General features: G+C 44.4%; 1 protein-coding gene across 13 annotated transcripts in view; it reads left to right on the top strand.

The window, feature by feature from the left end:
- Positions 1–469: 469 nt before the first annotated feature.
- Positions 470–19,993, top strand: part of DTNB (dystrobrevin beta) — a 171,536-nt gene continuing 152,012 nt past the window's right edge. For 11 of the 13 annotated variants that reach the window (XR_007246196.1, XR_007246195.1, XR_007246194.1 and 8 more), the window contains exons 1-4: positions 476–599; positions 11,174–11,274; positions 16,461–16,528; positions 18,548–18,628. Coding sequence is in view for 1 of the 13 variants with exons in the window: in XM_048516275.1 (XP_048372232.1) it covers positions 11,273–11,274; positions 16,461–16,528; positions 18,548–18,628 (151 nt within the window). In the remaining 12 variants the exon portion in view is untranslated. Of the gene's footprint in view, positions 600–10,118; positions 10,138–11,173; positions 11,275–16,460; positions 16,529–18,547; positions 18,629–19,993 lie in introns of those variants that run through there. The other 2 variants (XR_007246188.1, XR_007246191.1) reach the window with 2 other exon arrangements.

Here is a 19,993-nt window from a genome sequence, read left to right as displayed (position 1 = left end):
TCCATTACCACAGCTAGTACTAGAGATGCGTGCGCCTGCGCACTTCTAACAAGGCAGGGTGAAAGGAGAGCCGAGCTTTGAGCATAGGATCATTAGACCGCGTGGACAGAAAAGGGGCCGCGCGCCAGAACGAGAGAGCCGATTGGCTAGGCTTACATGCGCATGCGTCACAGCTCGCCCTTGGGAGAGCGTGCGGCTGAGGGAGAGAACGAACACAGCCCGCGCCCCTCGTAGCCCTGTCCTGTACAAGCTCTGATTGGTTCAACAGTGGCATGGCCGGTATCGTGTGGGTGGGGTTTTGCGGCCGGGTCCTCACCTTCCTATTGGTTCCAGTCTCGGCGGAGGCGCCGAGAGGTTGCGCGGTTGGCTCGCGAATGTTTTCCCCCTCCTCCTGTCGTTTCCCTTCTCTTCCGAAGCCGCTGGCCGGATTGGACTGTGGAGCGGAGAAGGCGGGTCCTCCTCGCTGAGGGGAGAACGTTCGTTGGCCGTTCGGTAGGTGCGAACGGAGCTGCCTGAGGGGAGCAGCGCTGTGGCGCGGACGGAGGCTGGGCGGTCACTCCCTTCCGCGGCCAACGGACCAGGGCTCCCCCCGCAGAGAAGTAAGTAGGAGAACCATGGGATGGGGGGACGGAGGGGGTGCCGCAGGGGTCAACGGGAGGGTGCGCTCCTCAGCCCCCCTAAAGCCCCAGGGAGCACCTCGCTTCCCCCTCCCTCAGGTCCTTCGGGGCAGGGTTTGCGCGGCCCATCTTTACCTGGGTCCCCCTAACCATGAATGGCTTGTAAGCTCCACCGCGGGACCCTCCGCCTCTAGTGCCCCCCTGAAGTGCAGCAGCTCAACCTCCTGCCTTTTATTTCACCCACCCACCCCCTTTCCAGGAGTGGGATGTGATTCCCGACCTTGGGGTGGGGTGGGGGGTCCGGGAGGGTTAAACCGCCCATGCTGCGCTGCCAGGTGGGGATCAGCAGCAGGGCTGGCATAGGTGGAAAGGCGCTGACGGTGCCTTCTCATGCCGTGTATGTTAATGGAAGGACCAAGCCGTAATTCGTTCACTGGGACGCATCCCTTCCTGCACGGCACTTGATGCTGGTGGCTGTTAAATCGCTTGGGAATATCGTGGCAGGCCCACGTGTGCAGCAGGTCTTGAGCATTTGGGTGGTAATTCAGGCAGGCGTGGATTGCACCTCTCTGTAGGCTCTCTTTTCAGGAGGAACTGTCCACCCAGTGTTATTTCCCCAGCTGAAGGTTTTGCCGTTCACTGACAGAAATCGAAGCATTTGTAGTGTGTGTGTGGGGGGGTGTCTTCCTTTTCTCTCCTGTATGGGTCACTCTAGACTAGAGAGTGATGGGATGTTGGGGATTGGCTTATCTGAAGTTAAATGTAGGACAGAGTGCTTAACATTTCATTCATCCATATTACAACCAATCAGTGTAGATCATTAAGTGGGTTCCCAAAAAATGAGTGTGGTTTGGTGCCTTGGTCTGGCCTGTTTCGTTGTAAGTCTACATTTACTTCTGGTGCCGTTTGCACAAGTAAGCCCTGGCATGGCAAACACGAAGAGAGGCCATGGTTCAGTGGTGATACATATGCTTTATACGCAAAAGGTCCTAGGTTCAATCCTTGACACCTCCACTTAAAAGGATCAGGAGGCAGCTGATGAGAAAATCTTTGAGATCCTGTTAAGTTGCTGCTGGTTAGAGTAGACAAGGCTGACCTGAATAGACCAACAGTTTGGCTCAGGATACGGCAGCTTCATGTTTTCAAATGTAACATGCAATTTCTGTCAGTGATGGATGAACATAGAGGGGATCATGTTTGAAGCTGGAGGCTTTCCAGGATTATTCCATCCACTGTCCTGTGGACTCCTGTGCACTTCTTAGGAGTTCTTAGCCGTGTGTGGGTTCAGAGTCTAGCAAGACTCTAGCCACAGGGTTTTCATGTTAATTAAACTGAAAGTGTTAATAAGAAATAACTAAGTCTCTTCAGTAATGACGTGGAAATGGCTTTTATTGTTAACAGAGACTGGATGCCTTAACCATCTTGTGAGAAAATGGTCCTTCTCACTGTGAAAGAACTTATTATCTGCATACCTCTACTTGGGAATCTGTAGATTATGTAAAATGATGCAATTCCCTTGATTTTTATGGTGGTGCTGGTTGCAATTCATCATCAGGGTGCAGATATCTAGCCTTTAAAGTAACACAGCCAAGTGTTGTGCCTGAACCATGCTCCTGGATTGTTATCTAGGTGAGACAGCACCAGCTGTCAGTGGACAGCGCTGAATATTCCTTCCTGCTTTGCCTTTGGGGAAAGCATTGTTTGAACTTAATTAGGCATTGCATGCCACAAACATGTAACCTCTTTCATTTTTCATGGGGAGCTGCAGTTTTAGCATGGAGGAACAATACAAGTGATGGCATATTAAAGTTTTTTCCATTTGGCTCTCTTTCCACCTTTTTTTCCTGCCCGCCCCTACCTGTATACAAATGCTCACATACCTAGAAGGACATGGGTGGGGGGAGGAGCATGGGGAGCAGAAAAGCAGCCCACGAAGTAAGGGTTAAATTGACTCTTAATCTGCTACGGTGTCTCTGTTCAAAACAATGCATCCCTTAGTGTATTTAAACACCTGTATCATTACCACTCATGACTCTGTAACTTGTATTTGCACATAAATAGCTTCTTCCTCCATTTCTTGAACCTTTATTTAGTTTATTCAGTTTATAGGCCACCCTTCCCCCCACTGGCTCAGGGCAGTGTACATTGATTGGCAAAATTAAAATCGATAAAATTCTCAACTGTATCTAAGCACCATGACCTTCCTGCCACTCTTGATACAATAAATGAACTGGAGGCCCCGTGGCCGTCTTCAGGTCCTTTCTTGGACCAGTTTTCCCTGCTCGCTGAGGCTGATGTTGACAGGGTCCTAGCTGCTGTTAGACCTACTACCTGTCCTCTGGATCCGTGCCCCTCATGGCTGATTAAAACTTGCCGTGAGGAATTACGGTCCCACCTGTTGAATATTATCAACTGCTCCCTTGAGCAAGGAGTGTTTCCTGGTGGGTTGAAGGAGGCAGTGGTCTGCCCACTCTTGAAAAGACCATCCTTAGATCCTAGTGATCTGGCCAATTACCGCCCAGTTTCGAATCTTTCATTTCTGGGGAAGGTAATTGAGAGAGTGGTGTTGGAGCAGCTTCAGGGCTTCCTGGAGGACACATCGGCCCTCGATCCCTTCCAGTCCGGCTTCCGTGCTGGGCATGGGACGGAGACCGTCCTTGTTGCCGTCCGCACAGATATGCACTCCCAGCATCCAGCTTGACCAGGCGGATCGGGCGCTGCTGGTGCTTTTGGATCTCACCGCCTTAGCGCTTTGATGTGGTGCGTATCCAATGATCTTTTGACCCACCGCCTGGCTGTTGCCGGAGTGCGGGGCATAGCCCTTCAATGGCTTGCCTCGTTTCTCCGGGAACGTAGTCAGCAAGTGCGTGAGTCGCGGGGAACGGAGAGAAACTTCCCAACGGTGCCCACTCACTTGTGGTGTGTACCTCAGGGAGGCTTTGTTGTCCCCTGGCCATTATTTAATATCTATATGCTGACCCCTTGCTCGGCTAAGGTCGCGGAGCTTTGGGCTGACCTGTCACCAATATGCTGGATGACACTCAGCTCATTCTGTTGTTGATGGAAGCGGGGACGGTCATCAACGCCCCTGCTGACTCTACAGCAATTGTTTGGAGGCGGTGGCTGGTTGGATTGATGCAGCGCAGGTTAAAACTTAATCCAACAAAGACGGAAGGTCCTCTGGCTGGAGTGCGTGAAGGGGCTGAGGGTCTTCGGCCACTCGGTGCTGGAGGGGGGTCTCTTTGATTAACCGACCCCTTCCGTTCGGTGAATCCTGGAGTGTCCACCTGGATGCATCCCTGTCCATGGAGATCCAGGTGGCACATGTAACCCTGGTTGCTTTCTTCCATCTCCGTCACAAGCCCGGGCGGCTGGGCCCCTACCTTTCCCAGACCGACCTGGCCAATGCGGTGATCCATGCAATAGTCACCTCCAGATCTGGATTATTATGTAATTACGGCTTCTACGCTGGCCTTCCCTTAAGCGGTTGATCCGGAAATTGAAGCTGGTCCCAAAACGCCAGCAGCTGCGTCTTCTTACGGGGGTCTCAGTCAGAGATCATATCACCCCCGTGTTAGTTAAAAGCCACGTCTGCGGTATTGGCTCCCCGTGCAATTCCGGATCATCTCTAAGGAAATGTTAGCTTTGACCTGGCTAAAAGGGCCTTTACGGTCTGGGGCCCTCATACCTACGGGACCGTCTCACCCCTTATGTCCTTAGGGGTCGGTGTCCCTCCGGCTCTGCATGGGCCCAGGCGAACTTACTGGTGGTTCCTGCCCTCCATGATCGGCTGGCAGCCTCCATGCACGGGCTACAGGGGCGCTTACTGCCCTGGCCCTCTGCCTCCTTGAAATGGAGAACGCCCTCCCTCTCACCAGTATTAGGGTTCCCTGCGGGACCTTTTGGAGAGTTCCTCAGGGCCGCTGTAAAACGGGTGCTGTTCCACCCGGGCTTTTGAGGGAGCCGGCTGCTGGAGTCCTACCCCTGCGTATTGTGTCCCAAGCACACTGGCTATCTGTTGGACCCATCTGCCAATCCCCTCCCATCCCAGGGTTTGGACCAACTGGGGTTGGGGTGCCAGACGCCTTCTATTATTAATTCCAATTAATTTATTGCAAGTGCATTACTGCTGCTGTAGTTTTATAGTTTTATAGCTCTTTATGGCTTTGTATTTTGACTGGGGTTATTCGATTTGTTTTATTGTATTGTTGTTGTTGTGCACCGCCCTGAGCCCTTTGGGGGTAGGGCGGTTTACCAAATCGAATAAATAAATAAATAAATAAAGGGATAACAATTACAATTTAAACTATACCCCCTTAAAAACCAATGTTCACACCAATAAAGGAAAAGAAAGAGAAGGAGGCTGGGAGGCCAGTTAGATGGATACCATTGCTGTCCTCAACCATAAGCTTGGCGGAATAGCTCCTTTGTATAGGCTCTGTGAAACTACCAAGTCTCACTGGGCCTAGGTCTCATTTGACAGAGTGTTCCACTAGGCTGGGGGCAGAGCCGAAAAGACTCTGGTCCTGGTTGAGAACAGCATAACGCTCTTTGGGGAATGTATTGGGAGAGGCAGTTCCATAGATCTGAAGGCCCCAGATCGTTTAGGGCTCTGAAATTAATACCAGGACTTTGAACCTGATTGTGTATTCTACCTGGATCCAGTGCAGCACTGGCTGAATGTGTGCCTGCCATGGGGTTCCTATAAGGACCTGTGCCACTGCATTCCAAAGCAGCCTCAAGGGCAGCCCTGGATAGAACAAGTTGCAGCAGTCTAGCCTGGTGGTGACTGTTGCATGCATCACTGTGGCTAAAGTGGGTTGGGATAGATAGGGTGCTAATTCACCTGGTGCAGATGGTAAAATGCCAGATGGTCTGTATTTGTGATCTGTGCTTCCAGGAGGCATCCAAAATTATGCCTAAAGTCTTGATGGTGGACATAGGTGTTAATTGCACAACTAATTGATTGACATCTCTGAAGCTGTCAGTTCTTTTGAGCAAATATAGGAAGAAGGAGAGAAGAACAGTAGGGAGGGTGGACTTCCAAAGAAAATAGGAAAAAACGGACACACTTGAAAAGCAGGATGCAACATGAGCAAAGGGAAATTATGCAAAGTTTGGTATAGGGTTTAGAGAGGCTGTGCGCTACTGGTACAAAGGAAGTGGATTGGTGTGGAGGCCTAGTGGGGATAGGTCAGGTCTCATTATTCACCTCTGCTCATTCCCAGGACCACTCTGTATAAAGCATTGTGGCTCCTACTTGTTTTTCTTTCTCCATTTCCAGCATCAGCTGTTGCTGAGCTACCACCTCCTCTTTTTCCAGCACTACTCAGTGGATGAGCTGCTGCTTTTGTCCTCAGTTGCCTCTTCTAGTCTGGGCTGATAGGAACAGAATGTGGTGGATGGTGGGCAGTAGCTTGTCCTTTGAGCTCCAGCAAGTGGTTAGAGGAGGGGGAAATAACAGTGATGATAGTGTCTGCTATGAGAGGAGGAAACAGCAGTGGGAATCTCTTCCAAGCTGAGGAGATCATGGATTTTGCTTTTGGGGCTTTAGTTCAAAGATGGGGTCCTAAGCACAGTTTTGATACTGGTGATTCCTCCCTTTCTCCTGTTGAGGCTGGAACCAGGGATGGGGATGGAGATCATCTTTGTATTGTTCTTTGGTGCTGTCCTCCAAAGGTCATGCTGGAGATGAGGCCGAGCCTTCAGAGGAAACACACAATTTTGACTCTTAGCTATGCAAAACAATTGTGTGTCCATGTGAATTTCACATATGCGTGAGCTAATCCACCATTTCTTTGGCTGTAGTCTTTTAGTTAATTTGCGTGTTGCAGTTTGGAAGTTTAACTTTGCAGTCTTCTGCTCTTAACTCTCATGTGTCCCAACAATAATTTGTCTTAAATCACTCATTACAGTGGTCTTACATAGCAAGCATATCTGCATAGTAAATAGTATAGAACTTCTTGTAGATTTTCTTGTACATCAAGTATTCACATCGGTTATTTGTTGCCTGTACATGTAATGTGCACACATCTAAAAGCTGAAGTCATGTGCATTGAGTATGCAGCAGCCCCCGTCCCCAGTGGTAATCTGTACAATCGCTGTTTGTAATTGTAGTTGTGCTGTCTGGTTTTATTTTGAAATATTTTGTGCTGTCTGAGTATTAATTAAAACATTTCTATGCTGCCTTTCCACCCAATTCAGTGTCTCTGAGGCACTAGAATTTTTCAGTATTTAAAATGAGTGTAGTCAGTGTGTGCTCATGTGGTTTTTTTTAAAGATGTGAATTTGCATCTGTGCTAGCAGTGAATTCATCTTGGAGGTTCAGCATAAATGAGAAATCTGACCTAAAGCAACCCCCGTGCACCTTGGGGCATGAGGTATTGTCTCTAAGACTGGACTTTGGCTAAACATGGAATGATGGCTCAACCTGAGTGTATTGTCCTAGCCTTCCCAAAACACTTCTGCCATTTTCCATGAGACTGAGTGCAGTCAAGCAACTGGAAGAATAACTCTGAACCGACGCAGAATTTTTTATTTCAACTAAGTGACTTGCTGCTAGTAGGTCACTTAGTTGAAATAAAAAATTCTGCATCGGTTCAGAGTTTTCACTAATTAAAAATCTCTGCTGCTTGATCTATGTGATTATGAAATTGCTTTGGACTGAATCAGACCACTGATCATTCTACTCCAGGTGTGACAGCTCCCCAGCAGTTGAGCCTGGGATCTTCTGCATGCAAAGCAGCTATTCTACCACTGAAATGTGTGTTCCTGTTTCATATTTGCACACTGGCAAATTTACTTTCACCCCTTTTCATTATCTAGTAATTGAAAATGGATTCCTAATTATTTGTTAATTCTTTACATTTTTATTTATAAAAGTCTGGAACTGTAGAGCGGCTTGTACAAATTAAGCTATGTGTCCAGATTTGGTCACCCCCTTCATATCTCTCAAGTTTGCTCTATACTTGACTTCAGAAGACTCCTTCTCCATATTCCTAACTGTTGTCAACAGGTTCTTTTTTGAAAAACTGCTATGAGTTCTTGCTGAAAGCTCTGTCGCAGTCGTTGTTAACTTCTACATTTTTTTTCAAATGCCCTTGAAAACCAAAGGGCTGTCTTAAGACACCTCACTGTAAGAGAGCCATGGAACAGGGAAATGAGTGCTGGAGTTTTTCCAGAGGTCATCTTGATGGTAGTTATGCACTTGTAAGATTTAGAGCGGGTCTAGACTGCATTCTCTGGCTCTTAGCTGGTAGGTGTTGTGTTATTGTTTCATTTAACCATCTCCTAACACAACTGGCAAATAAAAGCTGAGGCTGAATTTATGTGGCAGTAGAATATGTCATGTTAGGTCAGCTGTCACCAGTGCTATTTGATGAGAGAGTTTGATGTTCCCAGGGACTATTGCTGCTTATTTCAGGAAGTGGTCCGCTTTACTGCACAAAATGAAATCGGAACTGGACAAATTGCAAAAAAGAAAGAGGGTTATTAGGCCAGATTAATTCCACATACATCACTGATCCTCTTCTCCACCCACCCCCACAAATAGAAAGTAGAAAATATGAGATGGAGAGAAATCAAAAGAGAGCACAGATAAAACATCTCTGCTGATGCACAGCAAGTGGAATTGGAAATAGTCTGGGAAGTCCATGTTGATGTGTTTCAGTGGAATATTTTCTCCTTTTTTAAAGTTATTCAGTCTGACCTATGCAAACATTACTATATGTAATTCACTGGTGTAAATTCAGATTCTGTTGTTACTTATGAGAACTGTTCCTTTATTTTGAATCATTGTTAAATCCATAATGTGTAAGCTGGGCTCATTAGTCTTGTACTGGCTAGTTGCAGGAGAATAGAAATTGTCTCAAGATGACATGGTGAACCATCTACTAATTGCAAGAATGGCCTTTTAATATTAGAGTTTTGTTTTTAAGCCCAAAGTGCAATCCCAGTAGCACAGCCCTGCACCAGCAAGGCTGCAGAGGGCACTTCCTCTGTTTCAGACTTAAATGCTATTCTGAGCATGGCAAGTCCCATTTTCAGTCTCCCTGCCTCATAGAGGGTAGATGTAAGGAAGGCTGTCTCTCCTCTATATCTTTAGAGCTGCTGGATTTCACTGCTGTAGAGGGAATCACTGGCTTGTGCCATGCTGAGAGCTTTGACTAGTTCATTCTCTCTTTGTGACTTCAGCACTGGGGCTATAAAGTGGACTCTCTGGCTCTGCATTGAGGATAGGGGCAGGAGAGGAATGGGAAGCAGAACTGGGTTGGACAGCTGTGCTCTAAAGAATAATTTGAAACTTCCATGGCCTTGGAGGATGGCTTCAGCAAGAGAAAGCTGAGACATTTAGACTCTGGAAAGGTCACAGGCAGGATTCTTCACAAGTCTAATGGGAAGCATTGTCCTGAGCTCCACACTGGCTGGATCAGGAAAATGAGTGGGAATAAATGGCCTGTTTCATCATGGTGAAAAATTAACAATGGGTTGTCCTGAGGTTGAGTTGCGTGTACTGGAACAAACACAATGGCAAATCTTATGGGGAAAGTTTAAGCTGTTCGTATATTTGTCGCAGATCTTTGGTAATCTTCGAAAGATCTTACATATAACCAATTGTTTCCACAACTCGAAGACTGTGTTCCCCTCCCAGTGTCCTCTGTGATTTTGTTCTTTAATCAGTGGGTGTGTTGTGAGCTCTTACGGAGCCAACACTTTTTAATTTTTTGCTGATTTCTGGAAGTACTTGCTGCCAGCATGCATGCATAGAGATCCAGATGCCACATAGTGAGAAAACCAGTGCAATAGTGAGATGATAACACTCAGTGGTGGAGAGCATTACTTCGTGGCTGTGACCATTGACTTGTTCCTCATTGTAGTACATCTCCTGACAGTACCCAGCTTGGGTTTCTCCTCCCCAGTTCTCTTGGTCTGCTCCCATAGTTCTGGCATTGCCACTAGGGAGACTGTAATTCTGGCTCTCCCTTTGCCTGTGACTGATGTCACATGCTGGCAGTTCAGAATGTCCCATGCTGCTGCCTGGGGGGTTAAGTGTAGGTCCTGGAATAGAAAAGCTTGAATATCGCTGCCCTGTTCTTGCAGGAGCAATGCTTCAGGGCTTTGGTTATTGGTTACAACAGATGATTGGTAGTTTTTAAGTTCAGACACAACTTGTGGATTGTGCCCAGGGTATAGCAGGTTCCACTTTTAGGTCTGCTTCCTAGTCTACCAATCTACTAGATGGGCTGCTGCATTGTAATGGCTGAAGGCAGTGTGTATTTTCTGTTAGTCACAAAATGCTGGGAGATGATGCGGCTATTCTGAAGAAGGTTGGACAGAATCTTTCACAAGAGCTTAGAGATGAGGACCATACTAAACAATACGAAGTCGGGATTACTCTCTGCCTTGATTCTTATGTATCGGGGGCATGCCTAGTGATTGTTTTGCGGGAGGAAGCACCATAACACAGTTGCTGTACTGGAAAACTTCTTGTTCCTTGATTTCATCCTTTCTTCAGGGCCAGGTATTTGCTGGGAGACCTAGGCTCAGGGTGGGGAAAAAGGTAATGTGTGTGAGCAATATGTGGGTAGAATTGAGGGAGGGAAGAAATTACCTAATGATAACTGGAAAATGAGCCATAATGTCACTCTTAGCAGCTCAGTTTTTATCTTTGCTGCTGTTTTCTGGGACCCAGACTCCAGCACATAGAGGATTCGTCGCAGTCTGTATGCACCTTTTTTCAGTTATTTCGCTGCAGAATTGGTGTAAGTAGAATTTTTCTTTCAAACCTGACAGTGTCTCAGTTTGTAGCTGTGTCCCTTATACCCAGCCCTTGCCTGCATTGCTACTTGGGGGTTTTCTATTGCAAACTAGAGTGAAGGAAGAGAAATTATGCTGCTTTCAATGGAATTGCAGTGCAGTTCTGCATTAACAGAGAGTGGGGGTAATTTGCTGCTATTGCTTTGCATTTTCCAATTGTTTCATCAGGTATTGGGCAAGAGCAGGACACAAATTCTGCTGAAATAAATGGTGGCTTTGCAGCAATAATGCCAGAAGGAAAATTGCACCTGGTCCCCATATAACCAAGAAAGCATCCGGTGACATTTCACAAAGTCTGCTTAGACAGTTGCTTCTAACGCCTCTGTCTCCCCTCTATTGAATTTTTCACTTGTGTCTCATGATTCTAGAATGAAAGAAAATTCAGATTATTGTTCATTTAAAAATGTGACATATGTTCAGCTTGGTTCCTTGTTGGGATGTACATCTCTCTCCCTCCTGTTTTATTCTGGTCACAGTTCTGTGAGGCAAGCTAGGGCGAGAGTGACTGGCTAAAGTCACCCAAAGAGCTTCATGGCTGAATTGGGATTTGAACTCAGGTTTTCCAAATCTTATGCCAGCAACTACCTCACAACACTGGCTCCCTTGTCGAATTGAATTGTGTGACTTTACTCCATAGGCACACAGTAATCATTGCATAATTGCTGTGTGCTGTACAAATCATGCTATCCAGACTAAGATTTGCTTTCCCAAGTCAGTTTAGTTTCCCTGCTTTCTTCCAGTGCAGAACTTGTGCCACATCACTGACCCTGGATTTTCACCATTTTGAGTCCCATTGTGAGAGGAAAGCAGCTCAGGAGCATTTTAAATAAATATTCTAAATGTGAGTAAATAGTTTCAGACTGCCAAGCTTTGATTTGGTTATCTTTGACTTTCATTGTGCTGCCCTGAGAATTTATGTGCTGTCCTGCAAGCTGAAGTAATTGTTTCACCCGGAAGGAGAATGTTGCTCAGAGCTTCCATTCTGAAGGAGAGAAGACTGGTAAAATTATACAATATATAGAAGGTAAACTACCTGTGTGATACACATATTTGCTTAAAATCACTAGGAAGTACTGCCAAAACTACCATAATTGCTTGCTGACTTGAAGTACACAACTCCTCTCTTGCCTGGATCATGTTGCTAATGGGAATGTAATGTAACAACTTTTTTTGTGTGATGCTTGCAAAATCTCCAACATCTGCAATAAATAAATGCAAATGGTGGACTACAATTGAAAAGAAGAAGGTTTTTCAGTGGTATAGTGGGGTGGGTGGGGGGAGACCATAGATATGAGGATCTGGAACCAAGGTGGGATTAGTAATTTTCCTGGCAAACAATTGAAAGTTCTAACAGGACTTGCTCTGAAGTTAATTAAAAAACTCTTAAAAAGCATTCTACAATGTGGCCCATTTTTAAAATGGCTTTCTTGCAGCCTTCTGTCTGTGGGGAAGTTAGCTGCAACCTGTTTGTTCTAAGGTCGAAAAAGTGCAACTCTCATGTTGCAGAAGCAACATCAGTGATTGACTTGCAGTGAATAATGGCTATGGTAGGATGAATTACCCTTTGTTCATGGCAAAGTTGTGTTGCAATTACTTGATCAAATACCTGACATCATTGTTCATTTTAAAAAAGCAAAATGAGAAAGCAAGATAAGTATTCCGGGTCAAGTTGCTTTACCTTTTTATTGTTGTGCAACTTTGTAGAGATCTAGCAAGGTCTCCAGAGCAACAGCATATGCAAACGTAGCCTAAAAGTGGAATATCAAGTTAATCACCATGAACTGTAATTGGAATAAGAGAGGCCTGCCCTTGTGTGTACTTGTAGGAAGAAAATTATACTGTAGTAGTTTTTTTAAATTGGCTCTCGTGTCAGCTATGCTCTGTATGCAGCCTACAAGTCTTGAAGGAGAATAGAGGTTGAACTGCATAGTTGGAGTAGTTGGTATATTCTGAAATGTCTCCCTTCTGAATCTGGTCATACTGTAGATAAGAACTCAATAACCTCAGAAGGTATAAGAAGTATTCCACATCCTATCCTAGCATCGTAAATGTTTCAGTGCTTAAACAAATGTTCCAAGTGCATCAACTGTTCCTTTACATTCTTCCAGAATAGAACACGAGCCTATTTTGCATATACAATTCAAGGTGTTACAAATTCGACATACAACATCTTCCTGGATGTGAGAGATTTGAGTTACAATACAGAAAATCCTTTTTAGGGCTTGAAAACTAAACTCTGGGGCAGAAATTAGTTGTAAAGCTTATCCCTTGTAAATACCAAACTTGGATGTGTCATGGTAGACATATAGCTCAGTGGTGGGATAGGATGTCTCCCAAACACTCAGTCAGAGCGTGTGATTATAGGTTCTCATAGAACCGTGGTGACGAACCTTTGGCACTTCAGATGTTATGGACTACAATTCCCATCAGCCCCTGCCAATTGGCCATGCTGGCAGGGGCTGATGGGAATTGTAGTCCATAACATCTGGAGTGCCAAAGGTTCGCCACCACTGTTATAGAATGTATGAGAACCTACAAGCCATTGTAATAGTGGTGTCTTTTTCCACCTAAATTTAGAAACCGATTTAGGTGAGGGTAGAGTCTCTTAATTTCACTGGAAACAAAGAACTTTGCTGATCCAATACGTATTGCTATATATATGATTTTTACCTATATAGCTCAGATAAGAAGCTCTGTTTGGGTAATGAAAAATACAATTCCTAAAAAAAAGTGGGAGCAGCAGTGGAGTAGTGGTCAAGAGCAGGTGCATTCTAATCTGGAGGAACTGGGTTTGATTCCCAGCTCTGCCGCTTGAGCTGTGGAGGCTTATCTGGGGAATTCAGATTAGCTTGTGCACTCCCACACACGCCAGCTGGGTGACCTTGGGCTAGTCACAGCTTCTCGGAGCTCTCTCAGCCCCACCTACTTCACAGGGTGTTTGTTGTGAGGGGGGAAGGGCAAGGAGATTGTAAGCCCCTTTGAGTCTCCTACAGGAGAGAAAGGGGGATATAAATCCAAACTCTTCTTCTTCTTCTAATGCGAGTGTTGTAATAAGTTGTGGGGTTGAGAGGCAAAAATGGCTCTCTGCCTTCCTGTGCCCCCATTACTATACCTCTTTTGAAAACTTACCAGGAAATAGGCCGTTACCTACAGCTGATGAGCTCCAAGAAGAGCGAAACCTGTTAAAATAGGTCCTGTAGTATTGGCCTAAATAATTTTTGTGGCACATCTACTTTCCTCTTTTATGATATTTCTGAAATAATCAAAACATGTAGACATTAAGATCAATTTTGAGGTTATCTGTGTTGGCCTGATCTTATCCTGTGGGGAGAGGAAAATATTTGAATTTTTAGTGATTGCTGAGGAAGCCTGTTCTCTTCTTCTGTACTGTATCTTCTGTATTAGAGTGAACGATAATGTCACCATCTGCTTTTAGACCTGAAATGGGAGGAAATAATTTAATTGTATATGCTATTTAGAAGTGTGTGTAAGTATACATAAAATTTTAAAATTCTAAACGCCCCTTATCTTTTTTAGATCATGAAAAAAACCCATGGTCTACAAATGCAGCCTGATTCAAAGAACGTTGTTCCTCAACAATCACTTGATATAAAAATGAATATGATTTGGCAGCCATGTTAAAACAGCACCCTGTCGTTCCCGTAACATTGCTAATTATCCTCCCTTAAATTTGTAATTTTGTGAGTAAAGTAGGGGAAGATCAGAAGGGGAAAGCTCAGAGTCAAAAAAGTTCAACAGTTGCTCCTGCCATGAAAACAAGAATTGCATCACAAGTGGGGGGCTCTTCCCCTAATAGTTTATGTTCCCCTTCAGTAGTATAGGAGGGAACTTGCCTTTTTTCCTTTAAAACTTTTTTTACAGTGGTGTTGAGACTGCTTTTCCAGAAGTTTTTCTAGTGATGTTGGTTGACGACTAATAGGGAAGACACAACAGGCTTTTTTCAGTGGCTGTCCAGGCATCTGTGGAACAGCCACCCAGTTTGCTCATATACATGGTCAGGAGATTCTGCCTTCCTGGCATTCTGATGAGGCTGTATTACAGAGTTATTCCAAAGGGCTTTTGGTGCAGCCTGAGCCTGTGCAACAGAGGGAATATCTCCTTTAGCTTTAAAAGGGGCTTGGACAGATTTATGGAGAAGTCAATCTATGGCTACCAATCTTGATCCTCCTTGATCTGAGATCACAAATGCCTTAGCAGGCCAGGTGTTCGGGAGCAGCAGCAGCAGAAGGCCATTGCTTTCACATCCTGCATGTGAGCTCCCAAAGGTATCTGGTGGGCATTTCGAGTAGCAGAGTGCTGGACTAGATGGACTCTGGTCTGATCCAGCAGGCTCGTTCTTATGTTCTTAGTGGTGTTTCTAAGTTGATTTTTAACATGGATTTAATGCATTGTACATCTGTTTTACTATCTACTTTTACCCAATACATTACATATTATTCCCTGCCCTGGCTCTTGAGGTTCTCAGGAGAAAGGCAGGTATATAAATATTTATATTATATTTACAAGGTGTCCCATAATGTTCTTGCAAGTAAGCTAGTGAATTGTGGACTAGACAGTGCTACTACTAGATGGATTTGTAATTGTAATTGGACTGAACTCAAAGGGTGCTTATCAATGGCTCGTGTTCATCCTGGAAAGAAGTGACTAGTGAGGTACCATAGAGTTCTGTTCTGGGCCCAGTGCTATTCAATATTTTTATCAATTACTTGGATGATGGAATAGAGGGCATACTAATCAAATTTCCAGCTGACCAAATTAGGAGGAGCAGCTAATACCCCAGAGGACAGAGTCAGAATTCAAAATAACCTGGACAGACTTGAGAGCTGGGCCCAAAGAAACAAAATGAATTTCAGCAGAGATCGGCAGAAGAAATGAAATGCACAGATATAGGATGGATGACACCTGGCTTGACAATGCGACTTGTGAAAGGGATCTGGGAGTCTAGTAGACCACAAACTGAACCTGAGTCAGCACTGTGATGCAGTGGCCAAGAAAGCCAATGCAATTTTGGGCTGTATCAATAGGAGTATAGTGTCAAGATCAAGGGATGTAATTGTACCTCTGTATTCTGCATTGGTTAGATCTCACCTGGAATATTGTGTACAGTTCTGGGCACTGCAATTCCAGAAGGATATTGACAAGCTGGAACGGGTCCAGAGGAGGGCAACCAAAATGGCAAAAGGTCTGGAATCCATGCCCTACGAGGAGAGACTTAGGGAGCTGGGTATGCTTAGTTTGGTGAAGAGATGGTTAAGAGGTGACATGATAGCCATGTTTAGATATTTGAAGGGATGTCATGTTGGTGAGGGAGCAAGCTTGTTTTTCTGCTGCTCCAGAGACTAGGACCAGGAGTAATGGGTTCAAGGTGAAGGAAAAGAGATTCCAACTAAACATCAGGAAAATCTTCCTGACAGCAAGGTCTGTTCAACAGTGGAATGCACTCCTTCAGAGTGTGATGGAGTCTCCTTCTTTGGAGGTTTTTAAAGAGAGACTGACCATCTGTCAGGAGTGCTTTGATTGTGTGCTCCTGCATTGCAGACGGTTGGACTTGATGGCCCTTGTGGTTTCATAGAATCATATTTCATAGATGGTCCTTGTGGTTTCATAGAATCATATTCTATGAAATTAAAAAAACCCATCAATATTATGCAGTTCCCAACAATGGAAGCAGAGCAGCTTGTGAATGGGAGCCACATTGGAGGGGCTCTATAATTACTACTACCCTTTTTTTCTCCACTCCACTCCCCGCACCTGTGCCTGGATCCATATAAAAACAAAGGAGCAGCAATTTCTTTAAAATGCTGTCATCTGCTTTCTGCTCTGTATACTCCAGTTGTCAAACTATCAATGTGATCTTCATAGTGCATGTTTGCTTAGTGGTTTTGTATTGGCTATTTCCTGCGTGACTTACTGAAATGGACTAAAAGCAGAACTACTTGGTGCATGGATAAGATTTCTTTTGTTAGAGGATAACATGGAGCTGAAACCCTAACTTTGTGTCTTTAGGATGATTGAAGAGAGTGGAAAAAGGAGGAGGACGATGGCAGAGAAGAGACAGCTGTTCATGGAAATGAGTAAGTAGGCGCTGTTAAGCTTACAGCTTCACTGAGGAATGTGTTATAGCCTTACTAAAAAGAATGTTACCAGATATTGTTTCTCCCAAGAGATAATGAACATTACAAGATAAAAACATCAGGAGTTGAAATCTCTTGAAATAAAACTTCAAGTTCTCGACTTTTCTCCAGAGCTGACTTCCTTTCACGTGTTGTCTTGTTCACAAGGTATTCCCTCCAACTGATGAAGTCCTACGGCAGAGGTATTCTAGTTCAGATGTGAGTGGCTGCTCTGGCACTGCTTTTGTGGAGTCAGTCTCTAGTCCCATCTACCAGCTGCTTAGAGTGGCTGTTTCTGTCCTGGCCGCATGTCCTTCTTAGCTCTTTCAGGCACTGACTTGCAAGGAGGTTGTGATTCAGTGGCAGAGCACACACTTTGCATGCAGAAGTCCCAGGATCCATCTGTTGCATTTGCAGTCAAAGGTTCCCAAGATGCTGATGCTCGGAGAGCCCTTTTTTTTTGCCTGAGGCCCCCCAAGAGTTTTTGCCTGCTGGAGGCAACACCACAGAGCCTGGTGGGCCAAGCATCTGATTCAGAATAAGCAGCTTCATATGTTTCTTAATTTAGTCTCCATTTTTTCCCCATGGACTGTTTGGAAATATGCCTGCTGGAGATCTGTAGCGAGCAGCAAAGGAGGAGGTTGAAGCAGTGCCAGTGGAAAGAGAAAAGGCAGAAAATTGGGGCTGGAAGCAGAGGTGTGGTAGAGAGGAGGGAAAGGATTCCTGGCAACATCTTAGTGTTTTTGAATACTGACAATCTGTGGAAAAAGGAGGTGCATATAAAGTTGTTTATTCAGTACATGCTTATTCCACCTTCCTTTAGAGGAGCTCAGGGTGGTATGCATTGTTTTTCATCCTTCATTCTATCCTAACAACAATCCTGTAAGGTAGATTAAGTTGAGAGAGTGACTGACCCAAAGTTATCTTTGAGAGCTTTGTACCAGAGTGAGAATTTGAATCTGGCTCTCTTACTCTGAAATGTTGACTGTTATATCACATTGGCTGTCTAAGTTACCTTGTACAGCCCTCTGCTCTTGAGTAGGCAGCCCTGTAAGTTCCTGCCTTCAATTTGAAATGTAATTCAGCCCTCAACCGTCTTAGTGTTTGGAATGCCTGTCGTTATATCAATCCTGATTTTAAAACAAGCCCTAACCTGAGAAAAGAGGTGAATATTTGTCTGGGTTGTAAATTCAAGTTTAACTATTTTCCGTGCCTAAATGTTAATATGGATAGATGTTGGCAGCAAAAAAAAACCTCCTTGAGTTTGTATTTCAGTACTGCCAGTAGACTTTTGGCAATGGTTTCTTGCATATTTTGAAACCTTTGGCTAGCATTGGTTGGGAGGACCTTGCTTGTCTTCAACTGTCACATACCTCCAGAAAATTTCATAATGCAGAGAAATGTAATAAAATTCTGTGGCTGGCTGATTCCTAATTAGTCAAGTTCAACTATTCAAATCACATTTCCCCACTGTATGAGGAAATTTGAGTGAAAATGAGGGGGAAATGGTATCTTGCCTTTGCTGTCAACTAAAAGTTAGACGCCAATATGATAGCATTAAGTAGGGGAAAGCAGAAGTCTCATTCTCACTGATGTGATAATGCTGAATTTGCATCAAATCAGTGCTGTGTGAAGGGAATCTGTCTTTGTACAGATGAAATGCTTCTCCATACAGAAATAATTCCTTCCACATAGCTGTTAGCATCCTGGGGAGAAGGCTAGGTCTGTCATTCCTTGGCCTGTCATTTTTCTGTATGAAAAGTTGTGTGTTATGTGGAAAAAATCCATTATATGATCCTTCAACTGGAGTATGAAGTAGTATAGCCTAAACACGAGTTGGACTCTGCAATAAGGATGAGGCCCTAAAATGTAGTTGCCAGGGAGAGTATGTCGCTGAACCATGATGAAAGCCTTTTTCTGCAATAAAAGTGTGAGAGAAATGGGAATGCATTTGTTAAGATGACTTTTTCTGCCTTATAGGGGCTCAGAATTTTGATGTCATCCGACTGTCCACATATCGAACTGCCTGCAAACTGAGATTTGTGCAAAAAAGATGTAATCGTAAGTAAAAAACTACTGTTTTGCAAGCAGCTTGACAAATGCACATGCCATAGCTATTTTTCAGGTGGACTCTGTCTCACATTGATTTGGTTCACTATAAGAATAATTTGGGAAAATGTGAAGTAAAAAATACAAAATTAGGAATATTTTTTCTATTCTGCTTTGTTAATTGCTCCACCCCACGCAATGTTGTATACTATCTCTGGGAAGTGTGGTATCCCAGCTGAGGCAAAGAGGGGGCATTGTGGAGGATTGGGGACACCTTGACCCAATCTTGAGACTTTCCTGGTGTCTTCAAATTCAAATACCATTATTTGAATACCTTTTGCTTGATATAAGCAAGAGGAGCCTTTAGGAGAAGGGATTTGACAGAACTTTTCATGTGGAGAGGGAAGAAGCATTTCTTTTGACAAGTTAGATAGAACTTTCCAGTAATCTCTGGACAGTCTGACTGCCCTCCAAGCAGTCAAGAACTGAGGTGAGAGGCAGGATTTCTGTAGCACAGATTCAGCAGTCAGAGCATCAAGTCAAGGTGTTCAAAGGCACACCTGTTGAACCTCTCTTGCCTATGCTTCTGGAAAATCAAGGTAGGTCCTGAGCCTGAATTCTCTCACAAGCATGAGATAACATCTTCAAGCAGAAACACAGTCGAAACAGTTAACACTTTTCTGTGGGCAACTTTCCATCACGGAGCAAAGGAGAGCTGATGGAAAACATTTTGTTCAAACAGTTCCTGGGAGACTGGAGTATGTTTCCAGCTCTGAAGTTACAATGGCCCACGGGAGAAGACAGTGAGAAATTCATCTTACAGAGATGAGAAGGAAAAAAACCCGGGTGTCTGGCAGTGCCAGACATGAGTAATTAACAGAACGAAAGGGAAATAGATATAAAGCTTTCCTGCTGCTAAGGGAAAGATTCCATTTACTTGTCTTCAATTGCTGGCTGTCTTGTGGATGTGCAGGTCATATGCAGAGCCGAGATCATGCAATCGAGACTTCACAAAGGACATTTAAACTCTAAAAGAGCAAATTAATACAATTGGCTATTGAAAAAGTCTTATAGCTAGGAAGGCGCTTTTAACGACAGGAATGCAACAGCTCACAGTGACCTTAGCAATGTGGTCTACACGGATCATAAATTTTGCATCAATAGTCAAAACAAGTTGCGCAGGGCCTTCCCGCACTTTGCTTCCTGTTAGCTAGATTTTTACAATGTTCCCTGTCATTGTTCTCCAGGTGGCTTACAACATTAAACATCCAATAAAAATAATTGCATAATTAACATACAGTCCTCCAGCATAAAATTCCAACAGAGAGAACCAAATGACAGCAGCAGTGAAAACCATAGGAGTATAAAAACAAAAGT

This window comes from Sphaerodactylus townsendi, linkage group LG01 (assembly GCF_021028975.2).
Source record: "Sphaerodactylus townsendi isolate TG3544 linkage group LG01, MPM_Stown_v2.3, whole genome shotgun sequence".
Lineage (NCBI taxonomy): Eukaryota > Metazoa > Chordata > Lepidosauria > Squamata > Sphaerodactylidae > Sphaerodactylus > Sphaerodactylus townsendi.
This window is presented reverse-complemented; position numbering and strand designations above follow the sequence as displayed.